This window comes from Melampsora larici-populina (genome assembly GCF_000204055.1).
Source record: "Melampsora larici-populina 98AG31 unplaced genomic scaffold MELLAscaffold_41, whole genome shotgun sequence".
Lineage (NCBI taxonomy): Eukaryota > Fungi > Basidiomycota > Pucciniomycetes > Pucciniales > Melampsoraceae > Melampsora > Melampsora laricis-populina.
In genome coordinates, this window is record NW_006768805.1 from 477,388 (window position 1) to 498,797 (window position 21,410).

Sequence of the window (21,410 nt, forward strand, 5' to 3'; positions counted from 1 at the left end):
ATCAGAGTAATCTTGAGCTATTTAAATGCTGCATTTTGGTAATGTAATTTTCAATTGGTGAAGGAGAAGAATACAAGACTGACAACTTTGAGCACAACGAGGTAATGACCAATCAAAGATTTTGAGAAGATCTTGGTCAGGCTCTCCATTTTCCACCCAGTCGGATACAACCTATATAACATGTTTGATGAGATAAAGAGAATTTAGGATGGTGGTGGTGCTGAGGAGTTGATCGATGAAATCAGAATTCCGGTCAATTCTAAAATTAACCGGTCACGATTTTGGCAAAGTACAAGTCTGACGCATAGTGCATGTAGCACATAGCGCATAGCGCATACGGTGGTCCTCGGTCGCTCATCAGGGACACCATAGAATTGAGATCCTTGTTAACGAGGTTCTCATTTCTAACCGGATTGAGATCCTCAAAATTTGAAACTAAGAGTTGTGATCTGAGTTTTTGAATCCTGTGATGTTGATATGAGATCAATTGGTGATGAGGTGAGGTGAGGTCTCATGAGTTGATCAATGATGAAATTCGAGATTCTAAAATTGACCGGTCGCGAACGACATCAGTCAAACTACATACACATGTAGTGCACTTCACATAGTGCATAAGCTGTCCCTTGGTTGTGCATAGCGCATAGCACATAAGGTGGTCCTCGGTCGCTCATCAGGGACACCATAGCAAGTGCACTGAGAGCCAGTTGCCCCATCTACAAACCTCAATATTTCACAGTGCGGCACCCGCCGTTGAATTGCTATTAATTTATCCTATATGGCAGATACTAACAAGCTATGGCCATAATATTATGGGGGAGTACAACGCTTGGTATTCACCCCTTCATTGGTGTCCAACACAACATTGTTTGTAAAGGGCAATTTCTTCCAACTGTGGAGCGCTTGCGCAGCGCTTTGTGACACCACAATCTCTGCGCTTTACATGGCAAAGGCTGCACAACGCACTTTGGGGCAATGAAAATCCCATAGCGCAGTGGCCGCTCCGCAACGGGCTGGGTGCAGGTCTACTCCTCAATATGGCGGAGCAATACCCCTAGAAGCGTGATGAACCATTTGAATGTTGACTTGGAACCAATGTTTTCCATTCCACTTTATCTTGATTATTGATTATCTTGTGAAAGTCTTTATGAATTTTTGTAATTTGTTTGGAATTCACGTCATGTAATTCAGATTCATTTGAACTTCAATATTGATCACAAGCCCAAATATCTGAAATCAAATTTACATCAGGTCAATTACTCTGATTACGCAAATTAGGTATTGGAACTAAAGCTAAAGTATCAAAATCATCAATACAAAATGATCAAGATGAAACAATTCAATAACCATCAAAGAATGATTCCAATTCATCTTGGAAATTTTAATCAGATTGATTGGGTTGGACGTTTAAATGAGATTGATGAAGATGTCAAGTTGATTCATATATTATTGTTTGATTGGATTTTGAACAGCTTTCAACTTGAGTTCCACTCAACAATTATTGAATTAGATTAAGATGAATTCGGATCTTGGTCTCAATATCTTTGATAATTTAAACTCGAACTTCTTGAAATTTGACATTCACATTTCAATTGGCCTTTTTCGTGTTTGAATGATGAAGTTGTTAATGTGAAGGACAAATTGTTTTAGGTATCAATGCAACTGAAATAACAGAAAAGCTTACTTATTGATAACTTGATGATGATGATGATGAGGTGCATACTTGTTGGATTTTATGGTACAAAACCTACTTCGTGGGAGAATTGAATGAAATGCTGTGGGGTCATCAATGGTCAAATGGAGTTGATGATATGAAGGTTCTGATGAAGTTGTGGCTCATAATCTTAGACTCCAACTCGACTCACCCAATCTATATAGCAAAATATTGTGCATCAACCACTCTGCGACTTTGAGGCAATCTTTTTTGAACAACTAGCGGGTGACTGTGTTACACTCTACTCTGCGCTGCGCTGCGGTAATGAGCTTGAGTCTCATTGTGTTGTGTTGCGGAAGTCAGCAGCTTAGTTTGCTGGCTATATACTCTTTCCTCCTCCTTCCCCCCTGGCTCACTGCTTATGTAGTGGAACCTACTGGGAACCAAGCAATTTCAAATCCATCCAGTCACCATTGTGAGACTCTCCTCATATCACTAGGGCAGGATTTGAGTACAATTTGTCACATCCTTGACATGTGACTGTAAGTCATGCTGGACACTTTCAAAATCATGCTTTTGTCATCTCTGACTCAACTGATCCAAGCATGGATAACTTTTTATTGGTTGTTTGCTTTACTGGTGGGAGACCTTTTTTTCTCATCTGCGTTTATTTAAGCAACTCTTGAGATTTGAGCTGGGACATCAATGTCAACACTTGAGAAGCAGACCATGCAAATGTAGGCTGTCCATGAGTTTCTCACCCTCACCCAAAAGCGTGTCATCCTTTTCCACTTCCCTGCTTTTCTTTGTTCATGTTTTTGAGAAATGGTCTTCATATATCTTTCAGTGATCTTCATTTGGAATATTTTTCTCAATCAGAGTCCATCACTAATCATACTCCTAACGCTTTATGGTGGAACAAATTTATTTGTGTCATTTATACGTTTATAATTTGTTTGATTATGATTCCCTGTTACGTTTTCATAGATTTACTAATTCAATTAAAGTTGATCCCCTTGTTAAGTTATAACTCAAAGCAATCATGAAATTGATTGACAACAGAAAACTTGGTCATGACCAAGGTACCCATGTATCAACTTGATTAATTGTTTGTATAACGGAAGGGACTTGAGGTCCTCACCAAGTATACGTGAGCCATCTAACCCTTTAAATCATTGATAGAAGTTTATACATGTTTAACGTTAGGTTAGGAAACAAGAGAACAAGAAAATTCCAATACACGAGATGATATGATCACAGGGAGATGATTGCCTTGGTAAGTGACCAACAAATTTCTATCAAAGAGATTGGATTATTAACAATCTATATATCTATGCACAGGAAAAAGTCGGAAGAATGACACTTCAACCAAATTGCTACAAGACCAATCATGGATTGAAGTTATTATCATAGAAGTGTTAATTTTACATAGAATGATTGAATTTTTTGGAAGTCAAAAATGGAACTACTTGAGGATCTCTTTGATTCTTTAGGTAAGGAATCAAACCTCACAACTTTCTTGCAGTGAAACAGGGATGCTCCTTCTTTTTCAGGTGTGTGCAATCTTCAATATCCAATTAGTAAAAGTAATGTTATTAAACCAGGAGCTCCTATCACAGCTATTAAGCAGCATGCCTGTTCCTCGAAAGGAATGGACTTTCCTCAATCATCTGTGCGCATAAAGCTCAAGACACTGAGTAAGTTTTGACACGCTCAGTGCCCTGTCATCAGCTCTCTGACCAAAGCTAATTTAGTGTGTTCTTGGCTATATAGATATTGTATGTACAAGAAAACAAAAATTACTGCTTTCCCTTCAGTAATGACTATTTTATTGGCACTAAACTACCCCAATGTGTCCAACAACAAGGCTGTGGTTTGGAAATATGATAACAATGGGATGAACATCACACCACATCCACATTGGTTACCAAACTTTGTGGATGTGTTCACTTGAAGTTTACCCTTTGTGGGAGAGAGAAGTATGGGCATTTCTTCATGTGAATGAAAAAAAGGGAACCACCCCTGTGTTGGATTCCTCATAAAACAGTATTGTTGGTGTTTAGGAATTAGATCAATTTTGATGTCTGAATGTTTGTACCACCTGTGTTGGCCATTTATGCTAAAAGGTTATGGCGATGTAAGGGGATTTTTTTGCAGGATAGGTTCAGAGAATTGATCAGTTTGTTTTCTGATTTCAAATAGGGCTTTACTTTGAATTGGGTGATTAGAGTTGGGGAATCATCTGATTGGTTTGAAATTTATGGCGTTTTGGGGGTGTGAAGGGTTTTTCAGTCCGGAGGTGGGTTTTTGTGATTTGATGATTAGTCAGGTTGTGTATGGTATGAAATGCAAAAAGGTGACACATCAAGGGCGCGTTCACTTAAGGAAATTCTTACCAGAAATCCAATTCTGTTATTTTTTTAATGCAAAAAGGAAACACACTCCACCAAATAGACATTTGAAATTTGCAGAATGTCGTTTCTCCCCAGAAATTGCTTAAGTGCACGTGCCCCAGGTGTTTGTGTTTGTGTGTTTGATTTTGTTCATTGATCATTTAGATACAAAGTTTTATATGAAGAGATATTTTGATTCCAAACAAGTTTCTTTTTTTTTAATTTTTATATGAACCAATTCAAGGAAAAATCAAAAGATGAATGGAGAAAGAAAAAAAAAGTGATGTGACAGATGAATGTGTTTGTATTTCTCTGGTTTTTGTAATTTTATTTCATTTATTTTGTTTATCTGTTATTATTATATTATTAACATTTATTTATAGATATCTTTTTTCATTTTTTTTGTATCAGATTCATTTCATATTCATTTTGTATTCATTTCCCCGTTTTTGGTGGGGGAAGATTTGGATTAGCGCTTTTGGATTCCAAATCCTGATACTTGTTTCTTGTTTATGTTTATGTTTATGGTTATGGTTTTCTTTTCTGCAAAGTATTTACTTTTTTATTTCGGTGGAAATTATTGCTTTTGCTTTACTTCGGGACAAGGTATTTTTTAAAACTCTACAAAAATGTGTTTTTAAGCTTTAGAAAATTGATGAGTGTATAATGTTAGATGAATATGCTGAATTGAACATTGAGGGAGGAGATAACTAGTGATTCATTAAAAATGGCTTGAAAGAGGATTGACAAGTTATGATGTTTGCCAAACAAACTTCCACCAGAGAATCTTATCACCAATTGCACATACCAGTCACCTCAAAAGGAATATGACAAAGAATATGTTGGTCAACAATTATCAAAAGAAACAACTGATAATGATGAATCAAAGAGAAAATCAGTCAAAATAATAACTAAATCTACTTAATGATGAGCCATCTTGAGACAAATGAAAAGTATTAGTAGGAATACATAACAAATTACTTGGTGAGAAAAATTAGTACCCTGAAAAGAAAAGAAAACCCATCCTTCATAAAAACTGCGCATGAGAAACAATTCAAGTTAACAATAAATCCCCCAGTCCTGGTAGAATATCTATCATTGGTTAAGTTTGGCCTGGTGATCTAATATCTGGCCAGGTGTAACATTGTTGAAGCCATTTGACCAAGGATACCAAGGATATACAATCTTGTTCATGACAATAGACTGGGCTGAAAGATAATCCAATGTTATGCTTGTTGAGAGACTTAGGTGCAATTGGTTTGAATTGCAAGCATCACAAAATAACACACAGTCAAATATGAGAGCTCTGGTAAGGGTCCATCCTTGATATAAAGGAGTCCCCTGGCAGATTTTATACTTGTCACTGAAAATCCGCATGATTGTGATAAAGTGACCCCTACTTGTGAAGTTGGAATTGTCTTGGTGTGGCAGCATCAATCCAGTGGGTCTGAAGGAGAGGAAGTACAGCATGATGGAAGCAGGTCTTTCTTCGTGTTTGGGGGTTGTAGGCTGACGGTTTTGGTAGCAATTTTGATAAAATTGCTGCAGAAGCACCACTCCATTCACAAAGTATGTTAGTTTCAAGGGGTGTTACAAATCGGGGGATCACCAGGCGGATTGGTTATAACTAAATGTGGTAAACCACCTTGTAATTCAAAAGGAAGCAAAAGATAAAATAAAATGTTAGGACACAGAACAAAGCTTGGTAACTTATTGCCTGTATGATATCACTTGCTTGATTATTACAACTTAGTGTCACTCCGTTAGATACAGTGGTACTAACATACGGAAGCCCTGAGCGTGGGGTCCGCCAACCCCTCTCACACATAAACACCTCAACCAATTCGCATTACATACACATACATACACACCAATTATATTATCTTATATGTAGTCCTACACCTCAAAATTCACTGCTCATCCCACTGAAATCCACTTATCCACACTTCATCGCAAATTTTTTCATCTCCATGGTCCATCCTGCAACAGAACTCGACCAACTTTTAATTGAAATATGTCAAAACAAATCCCTGACTCACCAGCAGATCTTGGATCATCTCCATCACAAACGACATCAAATGACTCTTCGGACTCTACAACGTCATCTTCGAAGGCTCCAATTGAGCACTCCACGTCAACGTCTCAGTCAGCTTGAAGAAGATGAATGTTTTCTCCTTATGAAGACCAAACGATGGCAGCAAAAGGAAGTTGTCCGGATTATACAGACAAAACATAATTACCTGTTATTCACTCTCAACAAGCTCAAAACCCTGTTGGCGGCATCAGGGTCGAACTGGCGTAAAGACGATATTCAACTTGGTCTCATCACCGTGGAGGAAGCTGCCACCAAAATCATAGAACGCAAACAAGGTGTTGATGTCAATGCAGGCACACGACGTATGGCTCATATAATGGCAACTGCCGAATCAATACGCATCAATCGGGCCTCGGTATCGGAACTGCTGAGTGTTATTGATGCTGATGGAGTTGAGCTGCGCAAGAAGAACCGATTGAAGCGCCGGGTCTTCCATGTACCTGGACCCAATCACATCTGGTCTAGCAACGGTCACGACAAATTAAAACATCATGGGATAACCATTTACGGCTTCATCAATGCGTGGTCACAACGTGTACTTAGTTTGAAAGTTGGCATCAACAACAGTGATCCTCGCCGCATTGGAGTCCACTTTCTTGAAACGATAGCAAAATGTAAAGGCTTTCCACGTCGAACGTCAACCGATCATGGGACTGAAACATTGGACATCGCCACTCATCAGCTCACATTCGCAAGAGTATTCAACGGAGATGATCCACATCAAGCACAAAAGCGACACATCTTCACCAAGTCAGTTCACAATATCAAGTCCGAGTGTCTCTGGTCACAACTAATGAAGGCTAAGAACATAGCAATCAAAGACTCTATCAAGCTGGCAGTTCATGAGGGACGTCATAATGATTCGGATCGGCTCCAAAAGTAGGTCCCTTCCCTGGTTGGAAAGTTTTTATAATACTTAATTTATACTACTTTATCAGGGCGATTTCTTTGCACTTGTGGATTCCGCTTGTCCAACATCTAATGGATGAGTATGTTGAGGAAAAGAACTCTTACCGCACTCGCAAGAATCACAACTCGTCTCTTCCAACTGGTGTTCCAGCCAATGTTTGCTATTTTTCCCCAGATGATTATAATGGCAAAGAAGGTCTTACTCCGGTACCAGATGACATCATTCAAGAGATGCTTGATAAGTTTTATCCTGATTGTCATAACCTGTTTATTGTATCCCCAGAACCCTTTAACTCGTTGCTCAACAACTTAATATCTGACCTAGGATGGTCTACAGATGATCTTGACATAAACAACGTCTGGATTTTATTCGAACAAATGCACGAAGTCTGGAGTCAGATGGATTTGGATCTGGATTGGTTTGAAGCGGGGGAAAAATTTGAGGATAGCAACTCGGACAATGAAACTGATAATGTAGCTGAATTTGAAAACACCACACAGTATGGAGAGCTATGGGGTGTTTTTGGACGGGAAGATAGTGATGATGATGAAAATGTTGAATAAGAAAGAAACAAAAATCTATTCAACCTGTAGGATATAACATTTTACAAAAAATTATGTAGTTTTGTTATTTCTTTTCATTGATGTTTGTTTGAGAGTGATCTGATGTTCGATTGTTTGTCGCTTGTTATCATTACTAATACCACATGTGATTGTTCGGATATTGATTGATCAGTTCCTTATTTGAATCTTTTGATCGATCGTGATTTATTTTTTATTTTAGATTTATATACATCTTGACTTCTTGTGAATAATCTTTTGAGGAGTAATAGGCCATATGCAGGAGCTTCAACTTACGTCTTGGCACATGTCCCCATACAGACCATATTGGAGTTTGATGCAGGGGCCAAATTTAGCTCGATCTTGAGTCCAATCCAGTCAGTTAAGTTGGAATCAGGTCCAATCCATATTGTTTATTTCAAATTTTGAATCTCACACATCGTTTGTGATTCCAGCTTCATCAGTCTCTCTGTTCATCTCAATCTTAGCAGGTTATTGATCAATCTACCTGATTCATTATCGATTCTCATCGTTATCAATCAAAATCGAGGATAAACCAATTGGCAACACATCAATATCGCGGTAAGTCTTGGTTTATCTTCTCAACGATCTTTAAGATACTGATCTCAGTCAAAGTATCTATTCATCTCGATTCAATCCCAGCACAATCTTCAAGTTATCAATTACTAAGCCCACTTCAAAGTCTTTGTGGATCTTTATTCGATCCTAAATCGATCTTCAAGACATCGATCTCGCTCCAAGTCAACATTTGAGCGCATACAGCCTTATCCCGATATTCAGGACATCGATATCACTCAAAATCTTTGTTTACCTTCCATCAAACCTACAACCCCTTCAAGATATTGATTTCATTCAAATTTGTCATTTATTCACTCTCACCACGATTTGCGAGGATTGCTTGTATCGCTTCAAAGTCTTGGATCATCTTTATTCTATTGTACAATAACCTTCAAGTCTAAGACCGATCCCGCTCAAAGTCATCGTTTATCTCCATCTCAACATCAGCCTCTATCCGAATTAGGTATGAACATGTCACTCTTTATGAGACAGGAATCATCAAGTTTAAATACATCACTTTGAAGCTGGTTGCTGATAGGATGAGGGCAAGAACATGATTGGAGATAACTGGATTTGGTTTCCTAATGTGGGACATTACAAAACCGTAGTCTTCGATGTGATCTGCTCTCATCTTATGGGCACAGTGAAGAGGTGTGATTTGAACTTGATGGTCTCCAAGTTCAAAACTAACATCTTTACCTCAACTTGATGGTTCTTTTGGAGTTATAGATCATGGGTAAGAAAAACCGATCATCTAGTAGTATAAATTATTCTAAGAAGAAAAAAAATGCTCGAGAGCGACCCCAACCAAACTATTATCCAGAAAACCATGCAAAGCGAGCTGAAGAGCGCAATGCTGCGTTTCAAGATCTTCGTAAAGTGATATCTGAAAAATTTGGTGTACCAATCGACTGTCGAATTTATTTTTTGAAAAAACATAACATTAAAAACCTCCCTTGCCTCAAGATGTTTTAGAACAGGCCCCACCTTCCAATGTTGGAGTTCAAAGTCAAAGGTGTTCAAATAGTTGAGTCGTATTTGAGGTTGAATGGCAACAAAGGTGGTTTTGGGGCCTGTCTCCAAACAATTCAGAGCAAGCCCCACCTTTCCACCTGTGTGTACTCAATTGCACCAAATGTATTAAATGATACAGACATGTGTATCATCCAATGAGGTCTGTAGGCAAGCAGGTAGAATCCTGTAGGTCCTAGCTGGAGCTAGGGTCATCTAGAAATCTCTCTAAGTCCCCATATCTATAAGGGGGGGGCTTGCCACCCCATGCATCACTGCACACCCATGACCACCATAGAAAACCTTCTCACTACCTCAGCCAATTAATGACTCCCCAAATATCATATCTCACTACCCTTTAGAACTATGCAGACTCGAGTTACTCCCCTTACTCCATCAATACATATTTCCCTGCCTCAGTATGTTTATGACTACCTCAGTCACATTTATCACTACCTCTTCTAATCCATGACTACCCAATTAAACAAGTCACTACTTCAACTTACCCATGACTCTGCCAACTGCAACCCAACTACTCCATCACAATCATAACTACCTCAACACACGTATCATGACCTAAGGTAGTTATGATCTTAATCAAAATCGTAACTCAACTACTTCAACATACTCATGCCTTGCTTGACATATGAGCTAACTAGCTCACTCAACTCTGAATCTCAAATTCCCACTTACTACTCCACATCCACAACTCAAGTCACTCCCTCAATTTGCATACTCACCATCACCAGCAACCAACATTGGAAGACATAAATCATCTGACCAATAAGTTGACTAGGCCTTAACACACCTTTTTACTCCTTATACCCAAATGGACAAAAGCTCAACAACGCACAAGTTTGTTTTTCCAGTTCCAAACGTCATTGAACTTTCTGGCTCCAACCGTTCAAATATGGACCACCATGTGAAGGACTTCAACACCACCCAACATGGGTACCGAATCCGCATTGGTAACTCCAAGGAGGGTAGCCAATTCATCCACTACCACTGCTACCAAGGCAGATTTCCCAGAACAGGGACCAAAAATAAGTTCGCATCAGCTGCCCATTCAAACTCAATGCACAATGCCTACCCCACCAAGATGCCTGGCTACTTATCCACACGCACGTTGGGCACAACCACCCCCCAATCCCAAAATTAAACCACAAAAGCCAAGGAAGGCTGCTACCGCAAAGAACAGTACCGACATCAAACACACCAAGACTACTTTCATCCCCCTCAAACATGTTGAGACCTCACCATCCTTCAACATCCAATTTAACCAGCCTTTGACAAGGCCAGATGTCACTGGTACACATTCAACGGTCTCCAGCATCACAACCAACACCATTGACTCAATGATCGCCAATATACCTAGACGTCCACACGCCATGTCACCAGGCCGTCAACACAAAGCTTTAACTTTGACTGATGCAATCTTGAGCGACCTAGACAGCCTTCCCACAGGGCCACATGTACCCACAATCACCAATCCTGAAATTCCAAACCTTCCCACCTTGTTCACATGTGAACAACAAGTATCTGTAAGCACCCTAATACAAAATAACTCGAGGTACCCTGCTTACATGCCAACCTATACTCCAGGCCAACATTTACCACGCACATTTCGAAGCCATCCCTCACATAGCCCTTGTGACCAGCGACAAACCAGTTCAATCACCAGATGGATTGTATGCATCAGTAAGTCATATTCATCTGCATCCCACTTGAGAAAATGATGAGGTCTTGATGCAGACATATGAACTTGCAGCTTGATTGGCTAATCAACAACCTCCAGGGCTTAGCTGACGCCAACAAGTCCACATTGAACCTTGACAATCTCATCCCCAGCCCTCCAATCTACCCTTCCTTGACCTCCTTCACCCCCACTTCCCCTCCCTGCCTCCAAACCAGCAACCCACACGTTTCTGAACCCAAAACATCAGACCCTGGTAGGCTCCAACACATCACATCCAGGTTCTATCACTTTGCCTCCTGACTGCCAAATCGACTTGGGGCCCCACACCCACAATAACCTCACGGACAAACCTGAGCAGCCTCCGAAGACACCAAACACACCCCCCACAAAAACACCACCCCTTGCAAGGGTCACTCACAAACAGGGAGGTGGCCATCCTACAGAAGTCAAGCATTGTCAATCCAGCCCTACCATCCCTTCTTGCCAAGTACCGGATACATGAATGGCTCAAACCCTATGTCATTGACATGCAAGAAGTCTGAGGTGACGGACACTGCGGTTTCCAGTCAATTGCTGTCTCATTGGGCCAACCTCAGGACACCTGGTTGGAAATTCGACAAAGGATGCATGATATGTTCAGCAACATGTCAAACATATCCACTCGCTCTTCCTTCCATGAAAGCCGCACCACTGCTTTGGCTTGGCTCGACACCACCAAACCCAATGTAACTTCCAAGCAACAATATCGGCTCAGCATGCCAGGTTGGGGTGGTGTCATAGCCACAACCTTTTACCGCCCTGTCTTACACCACAAACCTGGTTCAAATAGCCAGATGACCTTTCCTTACATGACGCCCCACAACAACAGCCCTCCAATAGTACTCGCACGGGCGGACTATGACTTCTGCTCCCTATTACTCAATTTCATCATTCCCAATTTCCCAGCCCCTTGTCTTTGCCCTACATGGCAAAGATTCAGTTCCACCAAAGCCTCAAATTGGACCAATCCCTGGACTCCGCTGATTGAGACACATGCCACATTTTTGAAGGCCCAAAATAAGGCTTACAGAACCCAAAAAAAAGAAACCAGTATACCTATCAGACTGACCCAAACCTCTTGTTTTTTTATACCTATTGACCCAATCCTATTGCTTTTTACTATTTTTACCGTACCAATAATACACATCTAATTATCATTCACTTTTTACATAAATTGGATATTTTCATGCAATGAAATATGAGTGTGTCATATTATGTTCCAACGTACCTTGGAAATCCCAATCATCATCCTTGAACTGCTCAAATTGAGAAATGTTTAGACCACCTGACTTCAGATAGAAAGGACACTACAGCATAAGCACACCACAATCGAAAGCTTCAAAGCTACTAGTTGGTTGCTGAATGACCAAGGAATAATTGTACGCTACATTTATTATAGGAATCAACTCACTGATTGCCTTGTGTGAACGTCACTGGCAAGCTATGCATTCAAATTAAGCAGTGTCAACTGCGAAAAGGTACCTGTTTTCAATACAATGGGATAGTTTGGCTATAGACATGTACAATAACACTGCTCTCTACAAAGTGCAGTTGAATCCATCACCTCTTTCACACCCCGAACCCCTGCCAATCCATGGCTTTGTCAGGCAGGATGAGGTCCCCTTCGTCGAGTTTGTCGTCCTCAACAAAAAAGATAGGCACCCCCAGCAAATTGGTCCAAATAGCAGCACTTCTCGCAATCATTGCTTGCCATCAACCAAACAAGCCTTGATCCATGTCCAACAAAAGCTGCAGTTGTATCCATCACCTCTGTCAGACCCCAATCCCACCGTTGCAACAGCCTGCATGTTTGCTTAGCAAGTGTAGCAAAGACTAAGTTCCACTCAACTACTTGGATATCTCCTGTATGTGGAAAGGTAAGACTCAGTGCCATATATACATTATATACTAGCTACTTGGAAGAAACTGACCGTTGGACTCAGACAATTTTGAGGCCTCTACTCAACTTTGGTAATCAAGACCACACAGCATCATTTGCTCGACCTCACACCCCAATTGCCGCAGCTCTTCTTTGGATGAAAAATGACTCCAAAACACGAGTATACCGTCTTTGGTGCTCTGGCAACTAGCCCAAGGTTTGTCGGGATGATTTAGCGCACTGTCATTCCAGAAAGCATCCAGTAGGTCCATCTGGATGATTTCATCAAAGGTTGGTTCAGGCAGTCTTTGAGCAGGCCGAGATTGCCTGTTTTAACTGACAGCATGCCTCAGGTACATCTCAGTTTTAGCTTTCAACATCTTCATCTTCTTTCTTTGTAATTTTCATTCCTTGGCTGCTGGGTCGCCCCTGCGGGTGACAAAATGACTCATGATCAGGAACAGAAGGACAACATATTTTTCAAAGAAACACTTACCTGTTCTGATAGCAGCATTACTTTGCTGTTGCATTACATCCCACTTGGCCTTGTAACGGAATCCCATTGCAACCTGAACCGCGAGGGCACCCCGTTTGCACGTGCATCTAGATAGAAGCAGAACGAGGTCACTCAGCCTGCTGATCCAAGGTGTGCGCTTGAAGCAGGGTGTACCAGTGCCATGCCTCACATTGACAACCTTGACATTGCCTAGTTCTTGGGCCACCTCTTGAATTTCGAGTTCCAGATTTGCAAGCGACCTTGGCAGTCCAAGCAGTTTCTGACGTTGCTCAGCAGTTTGTATGGCTGCATTACCAGTGTGTATTGCATTCATTATCTTACTACAATAGAATGTCAGCTTGAAATGATTTTGGATATGATTTGGCCACAGACGGGCCAGGAAAGATAGACACCCACCGTGCTTCCAAAAGCTCTTGCTCCAGTTCAATCAAGACCTTGAGTCTTGCTTGATTCTCCTTTGTTCCCACGTCCATCTCTTTGAGTTGCAACTCACGCTGGCGGCCCCACTGGGCCTAAAAATACTCGTAAGTATGCAACTCATTTGCCTGCAGCAGCTTTGCCAGAGCTTCCTCTGATGAGAGTAGCTCAGCTATACTTCTTTGTGTCTGCTTTGAGGAAATGCACTATGTTTTTCAATCAAATCAACTTGCCTCATGAATTAGGTCTTGAGCTATTGGGTCTAAGTTAAATGGTTGTCCGTACCGGCTTTGTTCTTGAACACCTTGTTGGAATGGTTATCCCGAAGGTCCAAGCTGACTAGGCAATGCTGTTTAGTAGCATACCTCAACAACGACACCAATGGCGCCATCTTCCACCACACGCGTTCCAGACCCTCCCCATTTGATTTGCCTGAGCCCCCGTTAAGTTGGGGGTTGTATTCTAACTGACATGCCCAGCTGTGTGCATAGGCATGAAACAAAGCAGTACCCAAACATACTTGGTCAGCCTGCTTTGGGTCTGTAAAGACTTGCGTCTTAATGGATGGAGCAATCATGAAGCAGAATTAATGGCAAGCTTTGGCAACAAAGGCAGCATGTCCAGAATTTGATATCTTTTTAATGGTTTTATCAAGATTACATCTGATGTTGTATAGCACCCCCACAATAGTGTCTTCATCCCGTTCTTTTGCACATAGGTCAAGGAGCCATTGGCTAAGGGACAGGGCATAATGAGACCTGCAGAGGTTGATTGATTGGTTGGTTGAGTTGAGCCCAGCTGCTATGATCAATACGATTATAATTACATGAGTACTGACTTTTCCCCAGTCTGCACAATATTGATAAACTTGAGGAGGTGATTGTGCCGTCATGCCATTCCCAATAAGCCAGATTTGTCCATGTTTTTGAAATGCTGTTTCCCTTGTACATCATTTTCAGTAGTATGGGCCTCAGTACAAGGGTTCTAATGCAGTTGTGTCAGTGAAGATCTTGAGGTCCAGATTCCCAGGCACTTGTTATAGCTGGTCTCACTGGTTGGACCAAGAGATGAAGGATCATGTCTTTATCAAGCTTCTATTGTGATTGTTGGATGAGAGAAGAGGAAACACAATGTGACGTAATTGCAAACAGATAATGAGTCAAACCTGTGACATTTGTACAAGGCCTTTCAGGTGATGTGTAATCATAACATTATCCCCCCTTTAACACCCAAACTCCCTCTTGCAAGTTCCGCGTTCCTTCCACGGACAGCATTAAAAAACCCAATGATTAATAGGGACAAAGCTTTGTCCTCTCAGTTCCTTCTCCATCTCCTTCTGAATTTACTTGCTGCATCAGGAAATCTAGTATTAAATTCTTTCAATAACTCTTGACAATTTTTTAAATTTGATTCTGGCTCCCACAAATTATGTTCTCTGCTAAATCCTTCCAGCTCACTAAGTACTCTTCCTTCTTATATCTTGATCTTGAATCTAAAATTTCAGAAACTTCAAGATCAACTTCTCCTTCAATTTCAATTGCCGGTGGTGTAATTTGTTTTCTCTGACTGATTGTATCCTGCTGATGCTTTTGCAATAGTGATACATGCAAAAACGGGTGTACACCTTTCATGGAAGGTGGTAAGTTCAATTCGTAAGCAGACCGAGAAACCTGAGATACCATGGAAAAAGGACCTAGTCATTGGTCTTCCAATTTAGGGCACGGTCTTGTTGTTGAGATGTTCTTGCCATTTAACCACACTTCGTCTCCAATCTTTCATTGAGGTGTTTGTTGCACATGTTTGTCAAATTGTCTTTTCATAGTCTCCTGTGTCATACGTAAACAATCGGTCAAATCTGTTTGAACTTCTTCTAAAGTACTCAGTCTTTCTTCCACTATCAGAATGCACTGCTCAGATGATGGGATTCTGTTGAACGTTGGGTTAAAGCTGTAGTTTGCTTCAAATACAGATACCCCAGTTGCTTTGTGGTCATTGTTATGGTATGCAAACTCAGCCGTTCCCAGTAATCTTTCCCAATCATCCTGGAAATACCCTACAAAATGACATAAATATTGCTCAATAGCTTTGTTTACTATTTCAGATTGTCCATCAGATCTAGGGTGATGCGCCGTCAAAGGGTGCAACCATATGCCCAGTTGTCTGTTGATTTCTTGAATGATTTGAGAAATAAAAATGTTCCCCCTGATTGACACTATACATTTAGGTGTCCCATGGAGCTTCCATACATTTCTTATCATTAAATCAGCTAGGTCAGTTGCTGTCATGGATTCTCTGCATGGTATAAAATGACTCATTTTCGTTAATCTATCCACCACTGTCAGGATACTGTCAAACCTGTTGAATTCTGGCAATTTTGTAATTAGGTCATAAGTATTATCTGTCCAAGGACCAGCTGGGATAGCCAATGGTTCCAGAGTACCCATTGGTTTCTTCCTGCTTGCCTTAAACCTCAAGCATGAGTTGCAATTGTCTATGTCAAAAATGATTAAAAATGCTATGTTAATGCATAAAAATGCACCATTAATGCACCATTAATGAAAAAAAATGCAGCATCAATGCAGAAAAATGCAGTGTTAATGCACATGAAGAATGAATGCAGAATTCCACCTTTTTCAATTTTGTTTGTCCTTCAGGTCAATCATTTTTCACTTGGGAAAAATACTACATTTGCCCAGTGCCATTGGGTTCTTCCTGCTTGCCTTAACCCTCAAGCATGAGTTGCAATTGTCTACGTATCTGTTGAGAAAGGCTTTTTGAGATGGCCATAAGAAGCTCCTGCAACTTAAATGTAACCTTTTAGCTTTGCCTGGGTGACCTGTGATTAATGAATCATGACGACTTCTGAGAATGTGATACTTAATATTTTTGTTGTCTAGAACTTCTGCACAGCCACAATTATAAAACACTCCATCCTTCACTTGATAGTTGTTCATTGCTGTCTTGATTGAATTGGAAATAGGATTCTCTGTGGTGTTCATCAGTTCAACAATACGGTCATCTTTTTGATTTGACTCTCCAATCATTGATATGATTTTGTCATTGGTAAGTACGGGGTTATCATCAACAGGTCCTTTGGTCACTGCTTCTGAAATGCCTAAAACATCCACTTCAAACCAATGTTCAGCATTGTCTAGATCAATGGTTTTTTCTTCACAGAAAGACTCAAAGCTGTCAACCTCTACCCCAAAAGTGTCTGGTGTAATGTTCTCAGGTCGTAGTAATTGACCAAACGTGAGGTTTTCAGCATTGCTCGGTGCCAAATCTGGGGGTCTCAAGAAAGCCTCCGCTTTTGCCACTTGCTTCCCTGGTTGAAATTTGATGTGGAAGTCAAAACATCCCAATGTTTTGGCCCAACAAGCCTGTTGGGCAGTGAGTTGTTTAGTTGTCATGAAACTTCCAAGGTTACAATGGTCAGTATGAACAATGACTTCTAATCTGTTAGGGTTGCCTTTGAGATAGTGGTGCCACTCCTTGAAGGCCTATGGCCAACAGCTCTTTATCAAAATTTTTGTAATTGTGCTCCGCTTGCACGAGAGAGCGCAAGATATGCCACCAAATGAAATTCACCATCATCTTCACTTCTCTGCGATAATATTCCTCACAAATCAAAGTCAGAACAATCACACTCAAGCACAAATGGCTTATAAGGATCAGCAATTTTTAACACTGGTGCTGAACAAAATGATTCCTTGAGTGTCTCAAAAGCATTATTGCAGTTGTCAGTGCATTTGTAAGGAGTATTGAGCCTTGTGAGGTTGTGAAGAGGTCTTGTTGTGTGAGAAATGTGCAAACAGTGATCAATGAATTGCCTATAAAAGTTCAAAAATCCAATGAAGCGTTGTAGCTCTGTAATGTTACGGGGTGCCGGCCAATCCCTCACAGCTTTGACCTTTGTTGTGTCCATCTTAACCTTGTTCTCTGAAATTAGCAGACCAAGATACTCAACTACAGATTTCAAAAATTCACACTTTTTGGTGTGAAAGAGGGTCCAGAAACGGTATAACAATGTTGTAAATGATTGTAATGAAAAAGATATCATTGTGATTTAAGTGAAAATCAAAAGAAACAATACCTTAGTTAATCTGATGTACTTCACTCTGATCCAGCTGAACCTTTAAGGCCTTTCAAATTTATTTGCTTCTTTTTCATCACTGATCCAATATGAGTTTCATCCAATACTAATCCTTTCTCTTCTGGATTGTTTCCTTCAAGTTCTTCTACCAAGTCTTCCCCAACTTCACTGGCAATTTCAAGTCTACCAAACACCAATGTATTCAAGTTACTCTGATGAGTTTGAATTGGTGATGTTTTTTCATTGTTGGAACAAAAATTTGGGACCACATTTCAAATTTCCAGATTTGATGTCTAAGATTTGGTTGATCAGAATCTTTGATGGGTTCTGGTTTGAAAGTAAGGTGTAGGAGGTTTTTGAGGTTTCCAGTAACTCGGAGACTTCTTCATATGGTAAGTTTAATACTTCTTGGACTTCCCATCTTAGATAGTCTTTTGAATGACTTAAATCAACTTCAAGATCTTCTTCTTGAACCAATATTGATTTTGGATGTTTGCTTCAAGTTAAAACGTCTTGGGCTCAAATTTAAGTTGAACGGTGATCAAGTTTGATATCAATCAGTGAGGAATTTGAGTGGTTGTATGAGTTATAGCAAGGCAATTGAGTGGCTGATATGATTCAAAGATTGATTGATTGAAAGGAAAGTAAGACCAAGTTAGTCAGCAAATAGTATACATAGTTGATGTAGATAGAAAGCATAAAGAGGACCTTTTGATGTACCACTTACCCAAAGTCAATACAACAATGTGTTAAAACAATGGTTGGTACATGTCCACATATTGAGAGTGGAAATCTTTGCAACTTTGAGATCTGGCACCAGTTCCGATTATATTGTGGATGATTGAACTCAAACCTACTGAAATCAAAGGTAGCGTAACTATGGTACAGTAGTGAAAAGCACGGCGGGAAGAAACCCGGTCCCAGAAATATCAGCGCACGGCGTAACACCCCAGTTCTGGAAGTCCAGGGAAGTGACGCGGCAGGGCCGCGCTGCACACTACTTTCTGCATGGCGAGCCAAGCTTGGCTGGCCCGTCCAATGAACCAACCCCGGCTCAGGCAGCAGTCCTCTTAGAAATGAGAGCCGCTTTGGACAGCAATGATCTCAAGAAGCATGTAGACCTCACCACGAGTTACCTAATGTGGTACAAGCCCAAATGCCTAAAGGCGCTAGCGAAGGAGACAGAGCAGTTACCAACCTGCAACAGAGGCAATATGGGGAGTAGTGAAACAGTCAAACTGTGTACTACAAGAGAACCAAGTCCTGCTGTGCCATCAGATCAAGGCCCCAACCACCCTGCCCCAATCGGAACGCCAGCTCAACAAGAGTAAGGGAATGTAGCCACCCAGCCAGCTCTATGTCTGGTGTGAGAAACTGCAAAGAGGGTTCCTAGAGGCAGACCAATGGATGAAGACAGTGATGAGCAAGAAGAGGTGGTACGGAAGAGAGGCGTAGTGGTAGAGAATGGAATCAAGTATGCAACTGGAGAGGTTTCAATTCACCACTTACCCAAGCTCACAACCTTTTGGGACAATCAGATTAGGGAAATCAAGGGATATGTACCAATTTTGATGTTTAACCATTCATGGCTCGAAAGGAAAGCTCAAGTTCAGAATAAGAAGGCTATAAAGAAGAAGAAGAAGGATGAAGAGGAGTCAGATGAAGAAAAGTATGAAGGTCTGAATTATCCGGCTGAGCAGAGATTAACTTAAGGAGATTGGGTAACCTACTCCAATCTCATGCAAGAGTACTTGAGAGATTGGCACTGCAAGAAAGATAATATTTTCTGCACGGAAATGAAAAGTCTTGACATAGAAAAATATTGAGATCTCAGGAGGAGAGCAAAAAATACAAAAATATATGCACCTTGTTGCCTGCTATCAGAGCTTCAATCCGAGTATTTTTTGGAGTATCAAGAGTTAGAAGAATTATGGATATTCAAAGATTTTGTGTTGTCTCGTACCACTTGAAAATTATGGCTTGACTTATGGTCACCACTTGCAAGTCTGAGGCTAGAATTGTGGTTTGGGACCTATACCTTAATATCAGTGGGTATCACTCTCACCAAAGGCGCATCCCCCAGAGGTTCTGGATGACTCATTTCACACAATTGACCCAGTTAGACAGCTCAACACCCTAGGAGACTTACACCAAACAAAAACACATTCAAATATGTAGATCAATTGGTTCCAATGGTTTTCAGACGTTTTTGAATTCGGTTCTGGGTGCAGAGTGTGTCCTTTTGTAATTCTCAACTGGGTTGACACTACGGCCGTAGTGCACATACGGCGGGTTCAAAAGAGATATTACATACATACATATGTACTGATGACTCGAAAACCCAAAAGTGGTTGGGAGTATGAATTATGTAAGATTGGGTCCAAGGGCTGACCAGTGGTAGAGGAGGATGAAGACTTCTCACTTTGAAGTCTAATTCGAATATTTTATCTCAATTAGTATTCCATAGTTAATCCATTCTGTAAGCTTGAGTCCACAAAAAAAAGGTGAAAGAAGGATTACAAAATTTACAAAGAATCTGTTTGAACATACTGTTGATCTTGAGTTGTTGGAAGCAACTTAATTCAGGGATGCAGCAGTGAGTTAGAGTATACTCTAACTCTACCCACTACACACGGCTTTTGGCCCTGCACCCGAGTACATGTACTCCCGATGCCAACTGTATGAGTTAACCTCCATATCGGAGCACTCACATGTATTGTAAATTGATTACCTGTAACTCACACATGCGCCCCTCCTCCGCACCTAATAATCACATACCCTTTTTTTCCACGCCTCATGTCTCAATGAGTACACTCACCGCAAACTCAGCCAAACAAGCAATCCTTTACCACCATGCCGCGATCTAGGATATCAAGTACCCACAATATAGGATATCAACAAAATACCAATTAGGACACCACCACCCACCAGTTTCCGTATCAAACCCACTCACCCTTACCTCAATCAGCTTCCAGCTGCATTCATCCTCCCATCGTACAACTCTAAATTTAGCTCATGGCTCAAGAATCTTCAGGTCGCCAAATCGAGTTATTTCTACCGGCGTTGGCGTGCATCAACTCCAATGTGGAGGTAATCGGACATCAGGCATGGTCTTTTGACATTCATTAAGTGTCATCCTGTCTTTCTTATATCATCCTTAGGTTTTCATTCCCCTTTTCAAGTCTTTCTGAGATTCTGATTTCTGACGTCTTTCTTATTTGACTTGATCTCACTTTGTTCCGGTAGCCCTTTCCAATACCTTTGTCTCACCATGCCTCGTTATCCACAAAACCTGCTCCATCGCTAACTCCCTACCGTCGGGTTACCTCAGCGCCTTTGACCCCTGTGGCCACCACGGTTTCTTGTGTGAATCTTCATCTTGTGTAGCTTCAGCACCTCACAATATATCTTTGTCTTGTGGACAACTTTTGGAGCTTGGTGTTGGAACCTCAGCCCCAAAACAGGCCATAGCGACACCCTGTCATGCACTGAGGCTTGTCGTTTTCCGCGACAAGGATCCTGAGGACAGTGAAGAAGAGAACACCAATCGAACCAATAACACACATTCTG

General features: G+C 40.9%; 4 protein-coding genes across 4 annotated transcripts; 3 read left to right on the plus strand and 1 right to left on the minus strand.

Annotated features, from left to right (window-relative positions):
• Positions 1–3,431: 3,431 nt before the first annotated feature.
• Positions 3,432–3,605, plus strand: MELLADRAFT_91308 (uncharacterized protein; the record flags this gene model as incomplete). Its single annotated transcript, XM_007414114.1, has 1 exon — positions 3,432–3,605. One exon carries the CDS (start codon positions 3,432–3,434, stop codon positions 3,603–3,605), a length of 174 nt encoding a protein of 57 aa, XP_007414176.1.
• A 6,541-nt stretch (positions 3,606–10,146) lies between these two features.
• On the plus strand, positions 10,147–10,972 carry MELLADRAFT_91309 (uncharacterized protein; the record flags this gene model as incomplete). The annotated part of the gene is made up of 3 exons (XM_007414115.1): positions 10,147–10,740; positions 10,802–10,897; positions 10,940–10,972. 3 exons carry the CDS (start codon positions 10,147–10,149, stop codon positions 10,970–10,972), a joined length of 723 nt encoding a protein of 240 aa, XP_007414177.1.
• A 2,073-nt stretch (positions 10,973–13,045) lies between these two features.
• Positions 13,046–13,803, minus strand: MELLADRAFT_66283 (uncharacterized protein; the record flags this gene model as incomplete). Its single annotated transcript, XM_007414189.1, has 3 exons — positions 13,046–13,140; positions 13,310–13,650; positions 13,727–13,803. The coding sequence occupies 3 exons, from the start codon at positions 13,801–13,803 to the stop codon at positions 13,046–13,048; spliced, it is 513 nt and encodes a 170-aa protein (XP_007414251.1).
• Positions 13,804–18,979: 5,176 nt separating this feature from the next.
• Positions 18,980–19,552, plus strand: MELLADRAFT_110076 (uncharacterized protein; the record flags this gene model as incomplete). The annotated part of the gene is made up of 2 exons (XM_007414116.1): positions 18,980–19,167; positions 19,225–19,552. 2 exons carry the CDS (start codon positions 18,980–18,982, stop codon positions 19,550–19,552), a joined length of 516 nt encoding a protein of 171 aa, XP_007414178.1.
• Positions 19,553–21,410: the final 1,858 nt, after the last annotated feature.